This window comes from Parasteatoda tepidariorum, chromosome X1, assembly GCF_043381705.1.
Source record: "Parasteatoda tepidariorum isolate YZ-2023 chromosome X1, CAS_Ptep_4.0, whole genome shotgun sequence".
NCBI lineage: Eukaryota > Metazoa > Arthropoda > Arachnida > Araneae > Theridiidae > Parasteatoda > Parasteatoda tepidariorum.
Genome location: NC_092214.1, coordinates 42926628 through 42947374, shown reverse-complemented (window position 1 = coordinate 42947374; position 20747 = coordinate 42926628). Strand labels below are relative to the sequence as shown.

At 26.5% G+C, this 20747-nt stretch overlaps 1 protein-coding gene across 8 annotated transcripts in view; it reads left to right on the top strand.

Annotated features, from left to right (window-relative positions):
* LOC107445721 (zinc finger protein castor homolog 1) overlaps nt 1-13790 on the top strand; it is a 194545-nt gene extending 180755 nt beyond the window's left edge. For 6 of the 8 annotated variants that reach the window (XM_071187567.1, XM_043051818.2, XM_071187566.1 and 3 more), the window contains exons 12-18: nt 1097-1225; nt 3279-3402; nt 3908-4099; nt 6250-6591; nt 7215-8042; nt 8886-9105; nt 12159-13790. In XM_071187567.1, coding sequence (XP_071043668.1) covers nt 1097-1225; nt 3279-3402; nt 3908-4099; nt 6250-6591; nt 7215-8042; nt 8886-9105; nt 12159-12973 — 2650 coding nt within the window. In that variant the 3' untranslated portion in view covers nt 12974-13790. The remainder of the gene's footprint in view (nt 1-1096; nt 1226-3278; nt 3403-3907; nt 4100-6249; nt 6592-7214; nt 8043-8885; nt 9106-12158) is intronic. The other 2 variants (XM_043051839.2, XM_071187568.1) reach the window with 1 other exon arrangement.
* Nucleotides 13791-20747: the final 6957 nt, after the last annotated feature.

Below are 20747 nucleotides of genomic sequence, written 5' to 3'. Positions count from 1 at the left end.
AGAAACATTGCATTTATTTGTTACTCGCCAGTACATTACTACAAGGCACTTAGCTTTGTTTTCAATTTTTTAAAGGAAAGAAAAAGTTTAAGAATTTCGTTTTATTTTTAAATTTTGCATCTTTAAATGCATGTTGGTCAGTACAGTCATTGAAAAATATCTGATACATCAGAAGTCAGTCAGAGCAAGTGTGCACGATAATGAAATTAGACTAAGCTAACAAATGGTTGTATTAGTCGATTGTTAGATAGATCTCATAACATTTTTACTTTAAAAATATATTTTCAATTAGCATTTTTTACAAAGATCATTCTATTGTTGTTATAATAATAACAAAATTATATTATTAATGGTTACTATACCAATAAACGACATTTTTTTTTCAGTTTCTATACATTGTAGAAATCAAAACTTAGTTGCTTATGCCATCCCTTTTTTTATTAATCTTTGTTTGTGAGCACTGCACCTCCAAATAAAAATAATTTTGCCTTTAATATATAATATAAATGAAATTTGTTTGTACTATCATGCCAAATATATTTGAAATTAATCATAACTGTTATATATACTTGCATAATCATCATGCTGCTTAATTTCATCCAAACTGCAAGCTAATAACAATGGAATTGATTGTACATCCTGAATTGTTACGTTTGGATCAGATTAATCAGGATTGTTATGCCATTATAGATTTACAAACAAATAATTTTTTTTAATATATTTGTTATTAAAACTATGTTATATAAATATTTTAAATGATAGTTTAATATTAATTATAAAATTTGACTTATTAACTTTACTCATATATAAAATTATTTAAAACATTAACAAAAATTACAGCTATTTTATTTGAAATAGAATATATTTTAATTAATTCATAAACCAGGAGTTCTAAAGTTTTTGATATCAAAATAAAATAAAATGCATAACATTAATATATAAAAATTTAAACTGGAACATTTTTCTCAATCTTCCTTTTTTTCCCTTATATAATTTAAAATTTTTTTTTAAAATTTGATTTAAATTGTGAACTTTTATTCATTAATTCGTAATTTCCTATAATTCTGTGAATTTAATTTTTTTTTCTTTCTTTAAGATACGGATCAAATGATATATGCCAGCAGCAATGTGAATTTATCTACAAAGATCATTATCATTGTTCCACAGATAACTGTAGTATGACTTTTCGAGCCAAAGACATTTTAGGAGTAAAAGAGCATGCCTGGTAAGTTTTTATTTTAATGTGAGAGCGAACTTCTGCTCTTTTTTAATTTTTTATAACTAAATGCTATAAAAAATTTATATTTTTCCAACTTTTAAAGTTTTTTAATTATATATTTCTTTTTTGCCTGAACCTTGGCTAGTTGCTATGCCAGCAATAATTTACCTAATTGTTGTAATTACAAAAAGTTTTTTTTTTTTTTTTTTTTTTTTAAAAAAATAAAAAGCATTATTAAGTTTTAAAAAGAATCCAAAGATTGAAAGTTAATTTATTTTCCAAAGAGTTTCTTACATTTTTAGAAAATTTAAATCTCTTGAAAGAGTTTATTTTTGACTATCAATACATTATTTATACAATATAAATGTAAATTACCCCTCAAAAAAATTTTGAGATTACAAATCTGTTGCTCGTTTTTTTATATCAAATTCTGTTTTTCTGATAGTTTTTGGCAAATATGTTTTATAGTATATGCTTTGATAACGAAATACGTAGTATTTGTTAAACATATTTAAAATTTGGGAATAACTGTTTGCTCTGCCTATGTATGTAATTTTGATCATCCTCTGATGGTGTATTTAACATTTGATCTGATAAGCATATGGCAAACTTAAAACTTTTTTTAACCTTTTAAATAAATGTATATTTGTTTCCTTGGAAAACAATATTTTACATAAAACAGCCCACAAACATTTGCGACATTGCCGAAATTCTTTTCTTACTTTGTGAGCGTTTTCAAATCGAGAACATTCTTTGCCTATTGAAGGAACATGGTTATGAGTTCGATTAAAGACTTGTCTTGTAAAAGCAGCTGGTATACATTAAATCTATCATTTAAAAAATTATCAAATTTTTCCCCTTGATTTGATGCTTAGCATACAGGGTGTTTTGTAATGAGTGCCTTTAATATTTATTTTTAGAATACTACTTAAAAATAAAGTGCAGTAAATATACACATTAGATTCAGAAATTAGTATTTTAAAAAAAAAGCAAAAGCGCTACTGAATTCTGATAAATCACTATTGCCTCGGGCAGAAATAAAAATGTTGAAACCTGTTTGATTGCTAGATTAAAAACTTTAAGTTGTGTCAACTCCCCTCTGTTTCCTCTCTTAATTAAATTGGTTTTAGCGTTTTTAAACCTACTTTTCTTAATAATGATTCATTAGATTCAATAGCATTTTAATTTTTTTGTTGTTTAAATAATTCATTGCGATCCCTAAGGTACATATTTTTACTTTATTTTGATAAGGGTTCTAAAAATATATATGAAAGGGTGGTAATTATGGAACACCCAGTTTAACGTTATAAGCCTAACACTGTTATTGATCTTGTTTAGTTTCAATATTATTAACTGTAAACCTTTCTGCATCTTTTTCATGCAACATTTTTTATATCTTGAATTGATTTAATTCATTTTGTTTTAATTTCAAAAGCGTGGTATAGATGATAAAAATTATTGAAATGATACCGACATTGGATTTATCATTTCTTCAAATATATATTTTAAATGTGCACACCGTTTTATTGGATTTTTTCAAATTCAAAGGTAAGTTTTTGCTAAATATCTGCCAATAATTTCAGATGCAAAATCAACAATTACCAATGAATAAGTTGGGGGTTTCTCTAGTGATAGAATATTCAAAACAGGTAAAATATTAATGATTTTAAATGTAATATGGTTAAAATTGGATCTCTTCTGACATCATTGGTAAGTTCCTACCACTGAAGAATAAAGCAAAACTTCAAATTTTTTAAAATGCATTTCGTTTAATTCAAAAATCTTCCATGATTTCAATCTCTAAATAGTTTAATAAGGTGTAACTTTTCTGAAACAAGCAACATTACCTTTAATTTTTAATCTAAATTTATTGCTATTTTTATTAGTATAGTTACCTATATTGTAAACGGTGTGCACATTGTTAGCTTAAAACATTTTTGAAGCATTCTACATTAATTTGCAAAAAAAGCTTTGAAATAGTAGCTTGTCCTCTTCAATTTATAATTCGATTTTTCTTGTAAAAATTTGATCATAGTTACTGATTCAATATCCTTTTCAGCAATCATGAATACCAGGAAAGAGTTACCAAATCTTTCTACACTGTAGTTGAAATAGACCAAAATGGTGCTTGTCCCCCTGACTGTCACTATAAAGCCAAAGAAAAACATTATCATTGCAAATGGGTAAGAAAAGTGGTTTTTTTTTCTTAAATCGATGTAATGTTGCTGTTGCTGAAAAGTTTAAATTATAAAAAACTATATAATGATTCAGGTTTAAGAAATTAAAGATTTTAATCATTTTTGTTCCACTCTTATTTTCTGTGAAATATTGTTAAAATCATAGTTTACGATATATTATATGAATCTGCTGAGTAATTTTACTTTGAAATCATTTGGAATAATTATGTGGTTTTAAAGGTAGGTAAATGCTTTATATTTCTTTTGGTTCAATGATTTTCTATCAGTCAAAACGTTTTCATGTGTTGAATGAATTATCTTTAAAGAGGTTAGTATGATAAATTTTTAAACACATGTTTTTATAAAGATTTTGTTTTTATATTCATTATATAATATTAAAAAAATTTGTTGCATAACTTTTTTCATTATTACTGTCAATTTTCTTTTTGCAAAGCATACATATTATTATATGTATGCAAAATTGTTTTCAATAAAGTTGCTTTATTTTTAGGAAAGCTGTCAAGAAGTTATCAGCAGTGATGATAATCCTTTTAGGCGGCTAGATCATTATAAAATTCATAAGTATTCACGTAAATTAAGTGCACCTAAGGAGCATTTGGCTACCTCTTCTAATGTTACCTCTGTTATGGACAGCATGTTTCGTAGAAAAAGAGGGCGTCCACCGAAAAACCGTCTTATTGAGGTGATCATAATATACTTGTTTCATCAATAGTTTGATAATATAATATTACATTGTTACTACTCATCAGGGATGCCAACCGCTGCAGATTTTCTGTAAATCAGATTTAGGGATTTGTTATGAAATACAAAAAATGCTAATGCTTTCAATAACTATAATTTCAATAGTATATATTACACATTTTAATGTTTCTCTTAAATCCTTACTCTTAAATTGTACTTACTCAACACAACTTTCCTTTTACTCATTTATATATACCCAAATATTAACATTTTAATGCAATGCAGTCAGAAGCTCATTGTTTAGTCAGTGCAATTGCTTTGTAAAAATTAGTATATTTGACTTGCAGATGTTTAAATGTTTTATTTGTTAGCAATTGACTAAAATAAAGCTCAAATTGAAAAAACATGACAATGGCTTAGTTAGTTTCAAAATTATCAATTAAAAATAATTTTAGTTATAACTTTATAACTCAAAAAATGATTGACCATTATATTCATATTTAGACTCTTTACATTAAAAAAATTACATTCGATTTTGCTGTCACTGCTGTTTAAGAAAATTTTTGCCTCGTGCTTCTCACTCTCATATTGTAAAAACTATTCGATGAAAATTCATGAATATTTGAAAAAGTTAAGTAAACAATTTTATATCAAAATGTTTTGAATGCGTTACAGAGTTATTATATATCAAAACTGATTTTTTTTCTTTTTGATCGGCATGATTTAGTTTAGTAAAAGCAATTAGCTGTAAAAGGTTTCTTGAGTCACGTACTGACTTGTCGGAAAATGTGCAAAATGCCTCCCTTTTTTAACTTTCAAATTATTTTAAGAAATATTAAATGTTTCACTTTTTTTCGGTTTTTTTATGTAAAGGAAAACTCATTACAGCATATTTATAAATTTTTTTGCAGCCAAGTTTTGTCTGAACATAGCTTAGTTTCTTTTTAAATTTTCTTTATTAGTTTTAGGGTTATTAAATTTCAAAGTTAGGCTTTCAGCTTTTATGATGAAACTTTTATACAATATATATATACTAAACATAATTTGTTTTTTCTGTGGTTTTCCCAATATTCTGCTTTCACTAAAATAAAATGAAGTTCAATTTTTTTACTGATATCTCTGCCATTATTATAGGGAGCATAGAGCTTTTAAAAAGTGCTTAAAGGTGCTTTTTTTATTTGGGGTTTGTAAAAAGTGCTTAATTTTTTATCTTTTAAAAAGAGATATTTTCTTTGCCATCCTTGTAAATTACAAAAAATGCCTGATTTTCACAATTTTCTCTGTTGTATTTATTTTATCAAGAATCTAGTTATTTTATCATGATTATGAAAAGTTTTTGAAAATGTTTTTGAATTTTATTGATCTTATGTTTATGAATTAAGAACTTCAAATGATAGAAAAAAAATTATTTACTGCACAGATCCTAATCATAATTTTTTTTTGTTTTTGGAAAGTGATCAAAAATATTTGTTGAGTGCTTAAAAAGTACTTTAAAGGTGCTTATTTTTTGTTGAAAAATCTGGCTACTTTTATACAAACTTAGATGTTGAACTGTGAGGACTGAAATAATATATTTTTTTACCCTATTTTTTGCATATTCTACATAAATAGTTGAAATTTAAAATTTATAAGTCTTACTGTACAAAGGAACGAACATCATTCCACTCTTAATATGCTAATTTTAGTCTCTTTATCGTCACATTTTGACTAAATCTAAATTGAAGTTAATTGGAAGCAAAGGAGGGATTAAGATAATATAAAATAAATTCATTTGAGAACACAGTTAAAACACTGATTCCTAATTTAAGGTAAATAAATTCCCATCTTAACTAGACAAATACACTGGTTTTTAACAATTTTAATATTTCTTTTGATGCTCTCAGCCTCAATAATGTTCCTACTTAAATATTAATTTGTAATCACTAATTTGCACAGTTTTTTACTATGATTCTAAAAAAATGTATTTTAAAGGCTATCATTATGATACAATATATCTCAAATAGAATTTTTAATGAAAGTAGAATTTCTGAAACTTCTATGAAAATCTGAGAAGCGTTTCTCTATGACTATTGGAAAAATATTGCAAGAGATTGGCTTCCCTGCATGATATTACTTTTGAACAATTTCAAATCTCATGATTTATAATTTTAGTTTCCAATGGGTGCTTCTCATCTACCTCAAGCTATCTATACCAGCTTTAAACTTCCAAAACCTTCAGAGCTTCCTCATCACAATTTTCCAACATCATTTGGCCCTTTTTCATCTGCATACAATGCTTTATCACTTTTACCACCTCCTCCTCCAGTTTCAATGATGTCAACCCCCTCATCACTTCCTCAACTAGTACCAGTTACAGGACTAGGACAATGTATATTTCCATCAGCTAACATGTTAGATATACCACCCCCACCATTGCTAGAAAAGCAAGAAAATATCACAAATTTACCTTCACCTCGTATAAAGCAAGAAATTGAAGATCAAAATAAACCAGAAGTGAGTATGTTTATCAATTTTTTAAAGTTTTTTTTTCCAATTTAGTCATGATTAAGTAGTTCATTGAAATTTTATGTAAGCTATCAATTCTTAAGTTTATTGATTTTAGAATAAAATAAAGCAGTTTTTCTGTAAAATGTTTGTAATTATTTCTGAGTCATACATTTAATTAATTACGTTTAAAAATTAGCTGCTAAGAATGTGTATTACTAGAAGAATCCTCACAAAAACTGATAGCTTTAATGATTAAAATGCACAAAATTTATTAAATATTTTGATAGTATCAGATCAAGTGCAATTAATAGATTATTAATAAGATATTAATTATAATATTAATTATAAGATGCATACAAAAACTGTGCTGTATTAAAAACATAAGGATGTTATTTGAAAGACCAATAATTTTTATTGTAATTAAATTAAAATAATATACTGGCGAAAAACTTTTGCATGCCAATGTAGCTAACTTGCCTTATAATTTATTTTTTAAAAATTTTGAAAAGCTTCATTTCTTAAATATTTTAATGATTTCTTAATCTTTTTAGCATGTATCTTGTATGGCTTCTAAGAATAATATATAATTTCATGTCTGTAACCATTACATGTTTTTTTTTAACTTCTAGATAAAAGAAGGCTTCTTTGTGTTTCATGAGAGCATGCCGTGTCCCGATGATTATTGTGCATTTTATAAAAAGCATCATTTTCATTGTACGCAACCCAGATGTTACTATGTAACAAATCGTCGAGATATTCTTCTTCTACATTCAAAAGATTTTCATGATAATATTGACATAATGGATGGATTTGTGTTTTTTGATCGCAGTGTTGATTGTAGACTTGAAAACTGCCATAGTAATAAAATCAACAGACATTTTCATTGTATTCGGCCGAATTGTAATTATTCATTTGTTAGGTATAGTACTATGACTGTGCATGAACAAAAGCATAAAGAGCAAGAGAACTCGAACAACTATGGTCCTTCCTCTCCTAAGAAGAAACATTACCCCCAAACAAATGATGAGGAGAATTATGCATTTGATGCAAATTCATCTGTCATTAAAACTGAATCCCCATCCCAACCAAAGACCACTGTAGTTAAAGCAGCAGGTACATTTTACCCATTATCTGCTTTTTCTACAAATCAGAATTCTTCTCAATCAGGTCATCATACAACAAACTCTTCTCCTACTCACCACCAGTATTCTAAGCCATCAGAAGATAAAAACAGTAATGATATCATCAGTAATATTAAAACAGAAAGCCTGATTTATCAAAATTCCGATACAGCTGAACAAAATTTAAGCAAACTTCTTCTTCAGCCTGGACCAAATTATCGAAATAATTTTCAAGGTACTGAAAAACATATCCTCTACAGTCCACAGCTAAGTTGTGCAAGACCATTTTGTAAATTAAAGAAAAGAGATCATTTTCATTGCAATATATGTAATCAAGTAAGTTTGATTACTATTTTCATATTTTAACTATAAATATTTGATTTATATAATTAAATGCAAATATTTATTTTCAGTGTCAAATATTACATTAACCTATAATACTGAACACCCTTAATACATATTTTTTGAATCCCAGTAAAAAAAATTAAAAAATTTAAAGTATACATATTTTCTTCCTAGTATAGTATGGTCTAACATTCTGGTATATTTCTACTTCATTTATGAAGTACAAATATACATTATTTGTTTTATAGAGTATGAGTTAAAAAATTCACTTAAATCTCTTATTATGTCTTAAACACTAATTTTCAATGCATTATTAAACATTAAAAATAATTCACATTTGCATGTGAAAAAATATGTAAAATTGCAAAAAAAGAACAAATCCTAAGCTAATATTTTTTTTTATTTCTGTTATTGAATGGGTAAACTCTATTACATTACATTATCGAACAGTTTTTTAATGCCTAACTAATGTGAATAAAAATTGCAGATCAATGTTGCTCATAAGTTTTTTTTATTTTATATCAATTAAATATTTATAAAAAAAAAACTAATTTTTGTTGGTAAATACTTTCTAGCGCAAACTTTTTTTGTCTTGTTTGCCTTTATTATGGAGAAATTTGTCTATTTGTTAAGGCTATTAAAGTTAAGGCTATTTGTTAACAGGGTTATACTTATAACTTAAACTAGACATGATATACTTATCACTTTTTTATCAAATGAGTAACCTTTGATTGAACCTTTATGCTTTTATACAATACTTTCTTCTTAATTTAGTCATTAATTTTAATTTATTGCATACTTACTTTTCTAAATCCATCTTTATCCTTTTGGCAGGCATTTTCAGGATTTTCACGACTTCAACCACATGTTCTAAAACATCCTGGTGCTCCCAGCCCTATTCCAGTTTATCCTCCAGGGTATACAAAACTATCAGCTTCTTCTCCAAGCCCAGATGAAGATGAAATGGATACAGAAGATTTGAGTGATATTGAGGAACGTTCACCCATTAATGGTCCTTTATATAGTGCATCTGAAGAAAATAAAGAATCTTTAGGTTGGTAATCCTGAAATGATTAATTTCTATAAGTATTTTACATATCAGATGATTGCAAAAGTCTGTGAACTGTCTGAATTACATTAAAAAAGTAACAATTACTTGGTGAGACTGCAGAAGAAAATAATTTAATGAACTTAGAGAAGACCCTTAATACTGAAATCTGAGCAAAACGTTTGGTTAATCAAAAAGGCATAAACTTTAAACAACTGTCACTCAACAGATATTGCAAAAACTAAGACATTAAAATGAGAAATTCTCTGTATTCACCTAAAAAATTTAAGTACGAAAATTATTCACTCTGTGTAAGAAATAAAAATTTCTCTACAGCTTTCTCTAAGGAAAATTACACTGTTTCTGTACAAAGACAGGTTTTTTTTTGTGAAAAATTACAAAAGTAGTGGTCTAATTAGATTTTTGTAAAAAAAACATGTCTTTCAAGGAGTTATATTTTAAAAATTATGAATTAAAGATGTCATTGACTCCATTTTTCAAAAGAAAAGTTTAGTGAAAGGTCCATTAATGCAATAAACTATTTTAAGCCGACTCCATTTTGATGAAAAAAAATTTGTGGAAGGTCTGATAACTGACTCACATTTCTCTTTAAATGACCACTACAAGGAGAAATTCTAAATTGTATAAAGCATTGAGAGACAGTTCTAGAAAATGATTGAAAATACATTTGAATAAATACTATTTTTGTATGGAAATTTGCTGCATATCGGGTTTTGAATAGAACATGAACTTTTCCAATCAAATGCTATGATATATACTATTATGAACTTCGCCAATCACATGCTATAATATATACTATTATACATTTTGATAATTATAATATTATACTATATTTTTCGAAAATATATTAACAGTATATAAAATAAATAACTTTTTATTCCTTAAAAATCTCTGCAAAAATTAGTGCTTTCAGAATAATATTACTACTAAAATAATAACATAAGAGTTTAAAATATGTATATTTTTCATAGATTAATTTTTTTTTTACTAAAACGGTATCTTCTTGGAATCTTCCTTCTTAAAATATGCTAATTAAACAAAATTTTAAATTATGACAGATATAAAAATGCACTTTCTCTGAACAAAAATACCTATTTTAAGACAAATTATTTTAAATCCTTTGAATACAGCCGCAATTTAAAAATTGTAGCTTTAATAATTTTCATTATTGTGTCAAAAGTGCAATTGAAAGTTTAACCTCAGTGTTATTTTATATTTTGTGAATTTCATCTTATCTTTGCAAAAACAAAAATATTTTGCACAAAATTAGTTTTTTCTCTCACAAAATTGTATTTTATTGTATCAAAAGAATATTTGATACAATAAAATATAATTTTTTTTAATAATTATTTAAAATAATTCACAATTTTAAACTATGCAATTTTAAAAGAAAATATTCAAAACATTGAGCAAAATCAGTTGAATAGTTCTAGAAAAATATGAATCTAAAATTGATAAAATTTATAGACAATGTAATTTTAATTTTCTATCATTATTGAACCAAATAAAAAAATAATAAATTGTTTTTAAAAAAAAACTTGCTTGGAATTATCTGTGGCTGAACTAAGAATATGGTTTTGTGCAAAAAAAAATTATTTTTTTTTTATTTCCTTATGTAGTTTCAGATAAAAAATTTTTTTTCATTTTTGGTCTCAAGCTTTTAACTGCTTTCCTGACTACAATATTGAGACTACAAATTAAAGATTGCGACCAGCCCCTCAATGATAGAGGTTCTGTGCGAGCTTTGTAGAGAACCAATGACGTTTTGTGGTATCTGCTCAGCACAGAACATGAGATTGCAAAATGTCTCTAATATTCAATCAAAATTACTGTAAAATAACGTGATCTAGTACACTTCTAATTTGTACAAAAATTTTTAAGATGTCAAAAAGAGTGAATGAACAACACCAATGGGGTAGGCAAAAAAGAAAATCGAAGATTTAAATATTACCGTAACTTCCTGCATACTATCCGCACTGCATGTAATCTGCCGGCTTCATTGCGATCCCTGAGAAGAAAATTTTCTGATGAAAGAATTTCTGTAGCAAGGCTGTTTTTACATGGAAAGCTAATTTACTCTAGTTTGTTTCAGGCTTATATTATTTGGACCCAATTCTAATTGATTATGTGGTGCATCTTCTGAAAATTACTGTAATCAAATAAAAAATACTGATTTGTTCAGAAAAATTCATTTCGACGTAATTTTGAGGATTGAGTTAAATATATTTTTTTCTTTCTAGTGGAAAAAAAATCATTCTTTAATTTACGATTTTATCGCATTTGGCGAGATGGCGAAGCTTAGCGCAGACCCTATAGTAATTATCAGAGGCACCAAACAATTCACAGCGCTAGACAGGAACAGTTTAACAGATAATATGCTCATTATAAGCAGGAAATTATGGATTTAATTTTTTATATATCCCTTAAACTTATATTATGTGGTGCATCTTCTGAAAATTACTGTAATCAAATAAAAAATACTGATTTGTTCAGAAAAATTCATTTTGACGTAATTTTGAGGATTGAGTTAAATATATTTTCTTTCTAGTGGAAAAAAAATCATTCTTTAATTTATGATTTTATCGCATTTGGCGAGATGGCGAAGCTTAGCGCAGACCCAATAGTAATTATCAGAGGCACCAAACAATTCACAGCGCTAGACAGGAACAGTTTAACCATTATAAGCAGGAAATTATGGATTTAATTTTTTATATATCCCTTAAACTTATATGCATTTTACTCTAAGTTAAATAAATTTTACATTTATTCCTCATTTGTTCTGACAATACTCAAATGTGATTTCAGACTTGAATATTTCTTCTTAGCCACTCATTGAACTGATTGTGTTAAAAGAGAGAACTATAGAAATGCCTTCCTCATTTTTAAAGCCATACATTCCTAACATATAAAATCAAATTTAATTGACTAACAACATTTAAGAAAATTAACTTTCTAATTTTAATTATTTTGCTCATAAAATTTATTTATATGAATCTGATTATACTATTTAAGAAATATTAGTCTAATTTATGTTACAGATGAACAACAAGTTTCTTCTTCTCATCAATTATTTAGCTGGCAGTCTGTTTCATCAAGCAACTCTCCATTTCAATCAAGCTTGAAGTGCAGTATTGGTGTAAGCAGTTCAAATCAAATCCCTTCCAGTAGTGATAACTTCTATGGTTCTCCTCCAGTTGACTATGGACCTCTTGTGGATGGTATGGATAGTGGGAACAAAGTGATAGATTTAAAAAGACCCTTAAAATTAGAAGATAATAGTGAAGTGAAAAAAATGAAACTGGCAGCTTTAAGAATTCTAAAAGATGAACCTATTCCTGAAGGATATTCGCGATGTCGTTTTAATGAAGATTGTGGTTACACTCTTTGTGGATATAGGGAACATCAAACGCATTTTCATTGTATGAGAAAAGACTGTGGTTACAGTTTTTGTGACAAAACTAGATTTGTGCAACATACAGCTAGGCATGAAAGGTTGGATACTTTAATGGGGGGAGATTTTCAGCAATATCGAGCTAATGTCAATTGTGGTCGATCTGAGTGCATGTACGCTAATACTTTAGGTGCAATGGCTAATAAGTCATCTCATTTCCATTGTTTAAAGTGTGACTTCGTTTGTACAGACACTAATAAAGTTGTTGCTCATAGAAGACAGCATGCAAAAATGGACAGCATCTATGCTGCTGGATTTGAAAAATATACTCAATTTCAAAGTTGTAATATAACAAACTGTAATCATAATCAAAAACAGACTCATTACCACTGTCTTAAATGTCAACATGCTGTTTTAGGCCTTTCGCAAATGTCTTCCCACAAATATCGCCATATGGATTGATAAAAGGTGCTCTTATATACAATGTTTGTGCCAACTATTGAAAATATTGATTTGTTGGCATTAAAGCAATCAAAATTGTGTATTTCTGTTTTGCTTCTCTTTATAAAATATTTATTGTTTTGTCTAATTTGTCTTAGTGATACAGTTTAAATGATGTCAAACATCAATGTGATAATCTTGCCGGTGCAGAGCACTTTAATTATGTGCCTTCTGAAGCATTTTCAAATATACAACAATGTGAATTTTATGGTATCATTTTCGAGCTGCATATTCTGTAATGAACAGCTATAATAGCTGTGAAGATTTATATTTTCATTAAATATCTGCTCTGTCCAGATTTAAACAAAAAGAATTTTGAAATATGTAAAATCACTGTACTTTCATCTTTGAATACTGGTAGAGTTGCTCATATTTGATAAATAGTTCTTGTTAAACTTTTCACTTGTTCATCTAATTCTTATTCATTGTTATTTTTTTCTTGAAGGAGTCAACTATCAGTCTACAAGGGTCCAATTAGTAAAAAAAATCCCAATTTATTTTATAGCATTCCTTTGGATTATGTAGCATGTGGTGCAATATTGACAAATAGTGCCAAATGTTTTTTTTTTTTTTATTTCTATGTCTTTGAACTCTAGATTAGTTATTTGTTCCCTTTGTGTAGTAACTTCTGTCCAATTTTCAGAAGCTGAGCCTGAAAGTTTTAATTTAAAATTTTTTTTAGCCAGCAAAATTTTTTTTTTATAGTTCTTAGAATTCTAAGTGTGTCAGAATTCTTTAGTTATATGTGCATGTTTTCTTATTTAAAAAAAAAAGAAAAGAGAAACTGTTTTCCTGTAAAAAAGATTACAGTAACAGTAAGTTAAAGCTGCATTGCATAAATAAAGTATGCTTTTGATTTATTAAAGAAATTAATAAATTATTTTGGTTTATAAGAAATGTATCCTTATAATATATGAAGGATCTCTTAATTTGCTTCTAACAGCATTTTACTTAAATGTTTTGTGTATGTGTGTGATAGAGCCTTTTGAAGTTCATCAAAATTCATTTTGTAAAACAAATATATGCTTGAACAATATAACTTTACGCTTTAATAATGATATGCTTTTCTTTTTTTCAATTTTGTAAATACATCAAATATTGTTTATAGTTTTTCATTATATTCAAAATATTCAGTATTAATTTTGGTATAAACTATTTCCTAAACTAATTACAAAATTTATCAACATTTAAAATATATAGTATTTTTTTTTTCGTTAGGAAATACTTTTGGCTCAGATTTTAAGACCTAATCACACTAATCTTTACTTGCGACTATCTGGTTTTTTTTTTTAAAACTAAAATTTAAAATGCCTTTTTTTTAAATATTTATTATGCCTTTTCCTTATATCTTGTATGTAATACACTTTTTCAAACGATTCAGATCAGATTACATTCATGCTAAACTAGAGCAAGTGTAATGGATATTCTTAGACCCAACAAAGGAAATTCTAATAAAAAAAATAATTTAAAAAAAAAACAATTAAAAACAGTAACTTTTATATTAAATAAAAAATATACACGTAAAACTTACTTTAAAAGAACATTAAATTTAGCTTAATGACATGGATCTGAATTTCTCTTTTTTTTTTATTATTCTGCAAATTATATATATATATATATACACTATATATGCAAAGTCAATACTTATCATAGCTACCCCCATCTTTGAATTAAAAAAAAGACATGTAGACTGCTAATAACAAAAAGAACAAGTTGTTACATAGATACAATCTGTTTGTTACAGAGATAATAAAACATTCCGTTTTTTAAGAAAATAACATTATAAAAATACATTTCTTAAATATAGGCACAATATTGTACAGAATAACTTTCAGTGTACCTATTTTTTACATAGAAAAGCACGTAATGCAAACTTAATATCATATTAACTTAAACTATACTTCAGTATTCAAAAGTTTCTGGTATCACTATAAAAATGATTTTGTATTTACTAAATATATTGAACATCATTTGGAAATCTTAAAAAAATTTATTTCTCTAATTACATACCTGCCAACTTTTATGCATTTGGCGTAAAATTTTATTTTTATATTTAAAGTGGTAGTAAAATTTATGCTTTCTATAGATTCCTTGCATTTATAAATTTAATTTATAATCTTTTTGACCACCACTATTTTCTAAAAAAATAAGCATATATTAATATGCAATACTGTCGAAGTTGTCTGCTTAAACTTTTTCAAAATACAGCGTATGTTTCTGTCTAAAATTGTAATTAAAATTCCATTTTACTACCACTGGGGAAAATCATCCTCGAAAGGATTAAAAGTTGGCAGGTATGTAAAATTATATATTTTTTCTTCTTTGCAGTCACTCTAAATTATTATAATTTTCAATGACTAAACTGCATTTTATTGAAGGAAAGTCTGAGATTTTCTAAAACAAACCTATTATATGATTAGAATGCTGGCAAGTGTCATTTTGCAACATTTACAATGTGTATCAATTACAAAGCTCGGCTTCTTTGAAATAAAAGTATCCCCTTATCAAAATTTTATGATTGAACCTGTTTTCAAGAAATTTTCGAAGCAACTTATTTTGCTTTATAAAGGGAGTAAGTCACCTATTAGGCTAATAACCTCACATTTTTTAGGAAATTACACTTACTCTTAGCACTTTAAAGTTTACCTATTTCTCTAACTTCGACATTTGTAAATGCTGGTTATTTTTAAAAATTATATTTATCAGAGTGAATGGTTTTTAATTGATGTGGAAATATTATAATGAAGCACAACTTAATGCAATGGCAGGCTTATAGTAAAAAGTCCTTGTGATTAGTATTGACTATTTGTATTAATGGTATATATAATTCACTGATTTTATTTCTAATTAACTGTACCTGTTTTAAAGCTACTTATGTTTATAAGTAAATAACATAGCTATGTAACAGATGCACTTTTTGAAATGTGTTTTTCCATTTTTTGCAAACGCAGCTTTTTGTTCTAAGGCTCTCACTTTCTGCTTTGATTTTAAACATTTTAATTTTCGCACATTTAAAAATGTAAACACAATTAAAGCAAAGAAGTATAAATAAACCTATTTAATGTTTTTCATTGCATATTTCATTATTATCATTGCTATTTTGTTAGTCTTATAATCCCAATTTTTTTTTCCTCTTAAGAACCAAGAACGTATAAATATGTAAGTTCGAAAGCTACTCAATGTTTAAAAAGTGGTAGTAAATTTATAAGTTAAACAATAATGATCTTGTTTGAATTACTTCATAAGTTGACTTTTTTTTTTTACAGTAGATAAACTACGACTCATATCTAGATTCTGAAAATAATCATATATAATGGTGGGCATATATGCAACTTGTATTTCTTGTATATGTATAATAATATTATCTTCTTTCTCCCACTTTAACATTGGGCAACGCGGAGCTTTCAAGTACGTTCTGGTTTCAAAGGGTAAATTACTGATCACTAAGATGAGAATCGAAATTGAAATGTAGTTTATTAGAGACCAATTTTATTTAATGCTGACGAATTTTTGTCAGTTAAGTTTTATTCATTCCTTTACTATATTTTTTTAGATTGTATCAAATTGTGTATATTTTGTGTGTAGTTTTTTTTCTGTAATTTTTCCAATTTCAATAACTCATATCCTAAGTTTTACAACTTATTAAACAATACAGTTGAAGTAAAGAATACTCAGCCATAGAAATATATTTTACCATTCACAACCATAATGAAAACATAAACCTTTTTAAGTGCATATTTTCTATATATTTGAGTATCTTTTAAAAACATGGTTCTTTAATTAATTTTTTGTCCGCGTTCTGAGAAGTTTGAACAAATTGAATTGGTGAATGAAAACTATTTCACTGTGTTTTTTCTTTTTAAATCACTAAAGGTAAAATGAGCAAAATTGACTAATATATATAAGTAAAAAGAGGTTAAGTAACATAAAATTGTTTGTTACTTAACCTCTAAGCTTTTTGAACATCAAAATATTTCCTTTACATCTTGTCATGTAAAACTTTACACCAATATTTAGTTTTTTCAAAAATTATAAAATGTTATAAAAATAAAGGAAAATTTTGAGACTTTTTATTAATGTAAGTTTTTATAATTTGAATAAAAAATGAAAAATAATGTTTAATTTTCTAACTGAATGTGAAAGCATACACATGCATGAATAAAAAAATTAAGTTATTTAATGGGGCATCATTGGTAATTTCTTTTCCAGTATTTTCATCAATAATCTATAAATGTCAGCGTTACTATTTGATGTATTTTGGAGCTGTTAATGTGGCGCTGGTTGTCAAATATACTGTTAAATAATCTGCAGTGAGCATATTTTTGTATATACTTTAGTCATAGTGGAGAAAGATTTAGTGCCTTTGATCCACTGCTGACTTATGTTTGATGTCATCGTTTTGTTGTATACTCTTATATGTCCTCTGAGGTGGAACATCAGTGATGTACAATAAAATATTAATCTCAACTGTATATGGAGTTTTTAATTATTATACTCTGTTTTATTGATAACAATGTTTGAATTGTAATAATTTGAAACCCTTAACAATTTATTCTGCACGGGGTATTCAATAATGGTCACCAGATTCATGAGAATACATCAAGACTTGTTAGATTGTTGGAGGATCTAAATTTCATTTAACAGTCAAACTGATTTTGTTTTTAATCCTGCCTTCTTCAATAATCAATAGTGATTTGTCAGATAGATAAAATTTTTGTTGCTTACAAGCTTAAATACAAATATGCAACTCCTAATGTGTAGAGCTAAGGTTAGGTGTTTAACATGACGAGTGCCAAAAACTGGTTAAGACTGTCAAAAACCATGGCTGAAAGTTTTTTATTTATTTAAAACATTAATTTAAAATACAAATTTATATTAATTAATAAATAAGAGCTATTTAACAAATGAATAATATTATACCAATATATAAATGCAATTTTTTTAGGATTTTGTCGGTTTTTGAAACAGATTTTTGATGCGAGAGTTTTATCTGTGTAAAAAACTGAGTGCCAAAACCTCCCCAGACCAGTTCCTAGCTTTAACACCATTTTTACAAAGCTTTATAAAAGCATAAATTAAAGGCCATTATTATGGAACTTTCAATAGGATAGAATGTCACATACTATAAATATATGTAATTTGGCGTTTTCTCTTGCATATGAGACCAAGTTTGCTTAAAAATTATAATGATTTTATCAACACTTTAAAAAAATTAAAAGAGAAGATGTTTAATACATTGAAAATAAGTTTATCCTGTAAGGGTTCATCCAATTACAAGTAGACTATACGCCCCATATCTTTTATGCAGACAGAAGAAAGTTAAATGTCAAATATGAAGTATTTAAGAAGTTTAAAAAATTTAAATGTAGGAAAAAATACATTATTTTTATGATTCAATTGTTCATACTTCATTTATTACTTAAACCAATATATATACATTTTTTTGAGGAGAGACTATTATATAAATAAAATTTAAGTCTAAACTTTAAGAAATATATATGTAGCTGGCAAAAGTGATGTTACCATGGTTTCAAAAATGTTACATTAGTCATAATATTAACTTTGAAGAATTATTAATAACTGCTAAAAAAAATAACACCTTTTTATTTCAGTTGGATGAATAATCAATGTTTGCATCAAAAATATATAAGAAAAAGACAAGATTATTTATTTATATTTTAATGAGTAAAAAAAATGCCTAAATGTGATAGTCAATACGTCTGAACTGTTACAAGAACCAATTTAAAAGTTTGCAGAGTGAAATTTATAATTATTGAACATAAATTCTTGCTACAGGTGATATTCATTAAAATAGCTTTATACACTTTGGTTTTAAGCTTTTAATTTGCACTAAAAATAGCAACCGAAATCATAATTTGAGATGAAAATTTTACCGAACTTTTGATACAAAGTGCAGTTAAGAAATTTATAAATTTGTGCTGCAAAATCTATTAAATTAGTATATATACATATTTGAAAATAAATAAATACTACAAGAGTCATTCTGTAAACATTCATAAATATGAGTTATGGAACAATTAAATTTGACCTAAAATTATTAATAAAAATGTTTTAGATTAGAATATAAAACATAAAATTGTTAGCATTTAAAAGAACAACTAATATTTTTGTATCCATTCTGCAAATTTCTACTTTAAACTTTTGATTTCGGATGTACCTTTTTCTGGAAATTTTAGTTGAATATTTAGAAATTTAAACAAAAAACAAGCGTCAGGCTATGAAAAGATAAACTTCACGGTTTGAAAAGATACATCAGTTATAATTACAATTTATAAAATCAGATGAAATTGTCATTTTAAAAAGCTTGTCGTTATAAGCAAATATGATAATACAAATAACACAAAAATAGCAATAAAAAGACAAAAAAATTCAAAAGTCACATATATTTCCTTTTCTTTCATTTTGAATAACTATTTGGATTTAAAATACATATCAAGAGTAGACTACTTTTGCCTACAGATTGAAGACTTAATTATGTAGTTCTTCACTTAATAGGGGTAAAAATGTTGACCATAGGATTGTTTAATAAACAAATTTCCAAATTGTAATAAGTTTTTGCAAGAATAAAATTAAATGAATAGCAATACCTTTTGAAATTATTGAAAACAGTGAATGTTGATTTTAATAGCAAGTCATCAAGAAAGAAAATAAAATATGATAGAGGTGTGAAAAAAGGCTTTTTTTCTGTAGTTCCAGGCAGGATTTCTAAAAACAGGGGGAAAACTATTAATAAGGGAGAAGATAAATTAGCCTGCGGTCATTCATTCACTCATTGCTATATAAAAATAAGGGGTCAAAATTGGAAGAAGGAAACAATGTTCGTTTTTCACTTTTCTGTATTGATACTAGAAATTAATAAAAATATTTTCCTTTTAAACCCTTTTTTTGTAAAATATATTTACATAGCATAAAAATGTATTTCCCTAATTTTTTTTTTGTAGTAGCGAAAGGCTAGTAGTTCTTTACTTATTATAAACATTTAGTTTTAATATCTTTACTATTAGGAATTTGGCGGTGATTTTGAAATTTATCGAAATAGCGTATTTCTCATAATATCCTGTACTTGTCATATCGAGCCTTTACTTTAGCTAGATTAAATATTTGATAAATTATTAACATTTAGTTAAAACTGTTAACATTAAGATGACACAGTTTTACAACAAAATTCGTCATTTAATGGACATAAAAACTTTCTAAAAGAGACATTTTTTTTAAAAAAAAATAGCACTTTGAACCTGAACTGAACCTTTCAAAATAGCAGTCAATTGTTAAATTTTTTGGATGAAAACAAAATTTAAATTACCGTATTTTTCGGCGAAAGCACCGCTTCGTCGCAAGCGCCGCACCTCGATAAAAATGAAATTTTTTAAAAAAAAAGTTATAATAAGCGCCGCAATGGTGCTAAGCCGCGCATATCAGCATCCATTTAGAAGAGACCTTTAAATTACCATTTAGAGTATCTGTATAATAAAAAATTAAATTTTTTTATGCATTTCATAAAGTTAAGTTTTAATTTCTAAATTATAATAAAAAAAAAATTTTTTAGCAAGGAAAAAAAAGCAACAAAACAATATAAAAGTGTTCTTACCCGTTGGCACCGCGCCAAAATATAAAGTACAACAAATAAGTCTGAAAATAATGTAAGTGCAACAAAATATTTTTAAATACATCAAATAACGTAATTCTTAAATTATTTGGGGAGTGGTGCCAACTG